General features: G+C 33.8%; 1 protein-coding gene across 2 annotated transcripts in view; it reads right to left on the reverse strand.

The window, feature by feature from the left end:
• Positions 1-1,070: 1,070 nt before the first annotated feature.
• Positions 1,071-3,628, reverse strand: part of LOC146485812 (voltage-dependent calcium channel subunit alpha-2/delta-3-like) — a 42,320-nt gene continuing 39,762 nt past the window's right edge. For both annotated transcript variants that reach the window (XM_085103176.1, XM_085103177.1), the window contains exons 38-39: positions 3,582-3,628; positions 1,071-1,979 (exon numbers count right to left, since the gene is read on the reverse strand). The exon at positions 3,582-3,628 is cut by the window's right edge and continues 36 nt beyond it. In XM_085103176.1, the coding sequence (XP_084959302.1) occupies positions 1,869-1,979; positions 3,582-3,628 (158 nt within the window). In that variant the 3' untranslated portion in view covers positions 1,071-1,868. The remainder of the gene's footprint in view (positions 1,980-3,581) is intronic.

The raw sequence follows: 3,628 nt of genomic DNA on the forward strand, positions 1-3,628 counted from the left end.
CTTATTATGAATGAAATTTTACCAGTTGCGGAAAGAAAGACTGAAAATATTCAAGCTTGTCGGTGCATTACTCTAGTAACTAGCTATGAAACCAACGAGCGATGGGGGACAAACCAACCATATGAAAAAAGGAGTTGCGACAATTCTTAAGAAGGAAATAGCGGAATAACAGAGAACGAGGACTACGAATATACTGCAACCTCGACCACCCTAGAGCTCACCCTTATGAATTGGCTGGAGAATTTATTTCCTATATAGAGGATATTACACGGCAGCGCGAAGATATGAATTTTATTTTCGAGTGGTAAAATATTGTTATTTATTACACCCATTTTAAAATCACAGGTGATCCTTGCAATCTGATTGGCTCTCAACAGTGCGATTTTTTCACGAATCGCACCATTTTTTGCTATAAATCGCATCCTATTTTTTTTAGCCAATCAAAATGAAAATGAAATAACAATAACCAATCAAATTTCATGGTTTAGCTGCACTAACCAATCAGATTGCAGAAAAATATAGGGCAAAAAAAGTCGTTTGTGGGAATTTTTGCAATTTCTGTTGTCCAAATCCCCCCTTTTCCAGATTAAAATGGATGAATTCAATATTGACAAAAAAACTGCAAGATTTCAAAATGGGTGTAATAAAGTGGTAATTGAACTTCGTGTCATGCAATTTTGGTCTGAAATCATACTTGTGATTTCAAATCACACGTATGATTTCAGACCAAATTGCACTCCACTCAGTTCAATTACCATTATTAACACGAGAAAATAGAATTCACATCTTCAAGCCACCGTGAAATTTTCTTTTATATATATAGACAAATCTATTGCTAACCAGTTTTTTACAGACTGTTTGCACAAACAACCGTGAAAATGTGGGAAATGACGTCATCAATAACCTCACTTATGAGGATATGGAAAATTCGCCACTCGGGTCCCGGATGTAGTTTCGTATGAATCTTACGAGTGGTGTATTTTCCAGTAAAACACTCGTGTCTATATAATAAAATAGAATACACAAAACCAATTTCTCACTATTGACCCCGACCACAAGTAAAAGAAGAGTTGACAGTTTAGGTGTTTAATGTATTTTCAAAGCCACCAAAGAAGCATGAATCAATAAATCAAAGTCTACCCGATAATGCTGAACAATTTTTACAACTAAAGCAAGGAGCCGCAGCTGCTCCTTCTTTAAAAAATGACTTTACCAAAGCGTAAAATAAATAATTTTTCACATTTTGTACAAGAGATCTTTTGACACCGACTTGAAATGAATGGCAAAAAGCATTCTTCGATGTCTGTTGTAATATTACACATTTCTTAAAATGACTTTCATAAATCTAAAATGTACAAAAGTTCACATAATTCAGTGTTGTTCGGGCACTGACGATGAAAATAAAAATAAATCTGAAATAACTTAAATATTTCTTTTTTACTTCAAACAGTGTAAACTTTGAAGTGGTTAAAATGGTGGATCGATAAACACCTCATTATCGGGTTATGTTGTTTACATAATTAAGACGGTGTAAATTATACAGTGAAGTATTAATATAATACATCTTGTGAAATATAACAACCTTTTCGCTCAAGAAACAAAGTATGAACGTTCCAAATAAACGGTGGATCATAAAATTCTCGAAACAGATCCACACAGCATCATCGCACTTTTCAATGGCAAAAAGCCATAGAATCACTTTGTAATCAGCAGATCCGACTATACCCAAGATAGCACAGTGACGGCTGCACCCATCACAAGATGGATATTGCATTCCAACTGATTCCACACGTTCTGACAAACCATCTTTTTTATGGGGAGAAGTACCCTCCTGGGGTCATGAAATGTTCAACAATGAGGCCAACTAATTAGGGCAAGCCAATTGTTTTCCAAAGAACGACAATAATCCAGAACTGGGCTGCGATAACTTGAAGAGATGGTCTTGTAAATGAGCCAACCCCACACCTGTAGCCAGTTTCCTAGGGGAAAAAAGAGAAGATGTGACAATAAGCCTGCACCTGTTCTTAGCTCTTTTTTACTGGACCAGAGTTTACACGGTCTGGAAAGGTCATGGAAGGTCATGGCATTTGACATTTGCATTCCAGGCCTGGAAAAGGCATGGAAATAAGAGAAATGTGTTAGGGTCATAGAAAAGTTACGGATTTTCAGATTTTTCCCAGAATTGGTTTTAGCTGACGCTTGAAAAGTAAAAAAAAAATGTAGGAAATTTTGTGTGAAGCATCAAAACGTTCAGCCATTGGAGCATTTCACTCATCATTTTTGCCTCATTAATTGGATCAGTTAAAGGTCATTGTACTTTTTTGTTTGCTACCAAATGTCATTTACAGAATTGCAAACTATATAAAGGAAAATGGCGAGTAAGCACAAAGAATCCAGGAGGCTGTGAGGTTTATACAGCATGTGCTTCCACAACTAATGCTAAATTACAAATATTACGATGTAACAGAACGAAAGTGGCGAGATAGGTAAAATGACAATCAGTGATAATATACAATAACAAAAGGGAAAGAAAAAAGGAAACACAAACGAAAAGCAATAATAAAGGGGAGAATGGGGGAAGGTAGAAATCAAGTAATAAGGTATTTCTTCAACTTGTTTTTAAAAGTTGCAACACTTATTGAGTTTTCAATGTCTGGGCTGAGTGAATTAAGAAACAAAAGCACCCTGGTACTGGAAGGAAAAAAGCGTTATGTTGGTTCTACACTTAGGAACATGGTAAGAACTGGCATTCCTAGTATTTTCTTTCCCAGTTTCTGTGTTAACCCTGTGGACCCAATTCAATTAAACTCAATTCAATTTTATTCACACTTATTCGAACGAAATACAATATATTTTATAGCAAGAAAAAATGTAAAAATGCAGAGCAATTTATTTAAGTGATTTTACCTTCTAGGGAAGAAGTGCGTAGTGGCCAAAGGAGCAAGGCTTTCGTCTTGGCCACTACTTCTGTACAGTTACAAATAAAATGGGGGGAAGTAATAATAAAAATAATAATAATAATGATGATGATGATGATGATGATGATGATGATGATGCTGATGATGATGATAATAATAATAATAGTAATAATAATAATAACAATTACAATAATAATAATAATAATAATAATAGTAATAATAATAACAATAATAACAATTATAATAATAATAATAATAACAATAATAATAATAATATTAATTAAATAATAATAATAATTTAATATTTATATTGCGCAAAATACATGTAAATATGATCAAATGCCCATTACATGAAAGTAAATTAGCGACATTAATAAGTTATCCAAAATAACTAAAAATATTATATAAAAAAGAAACAATGGATCTATAAAAATATAGAATTTATAAAACAGGTTTTTTATCTCCAGGAGCAATGTTTTGTTATTCGTTTTCTTGTTCTCTCGACCAATAATGTGAGACGTTGCAAACTTTGCAAGTCGCCCCAGATTTGTGAAGAAAAGCCCCAGTTTCTTTGTCGCCATTTTTACCAATAAATACATGATAAAATGAAAAAGGTCATGGAAAAAGGCCTGTTACTTTGTTTACAAACTTCATCATACTTACAGAATCTGTTGACGTAAAGCACCTCTTGGGTCGTTTTCGGTACCCAG

The sequence above is a fragment of the Pavona decussata genome, unplaced genomic scaffold (assembly GCF_977016875.1).
Source record: "Pavona decussata unplaced genomic scaffold, jaPavDecu1.1 SCAFFOLD_25, whole genome shotgun sequence".
NCBI classification, from domain to species: Eukaryota; Metazoa; Cnidaria; class Anthozoa; order Scleractinia; family Agariciidae; genus Pavona; species Pavona decussata.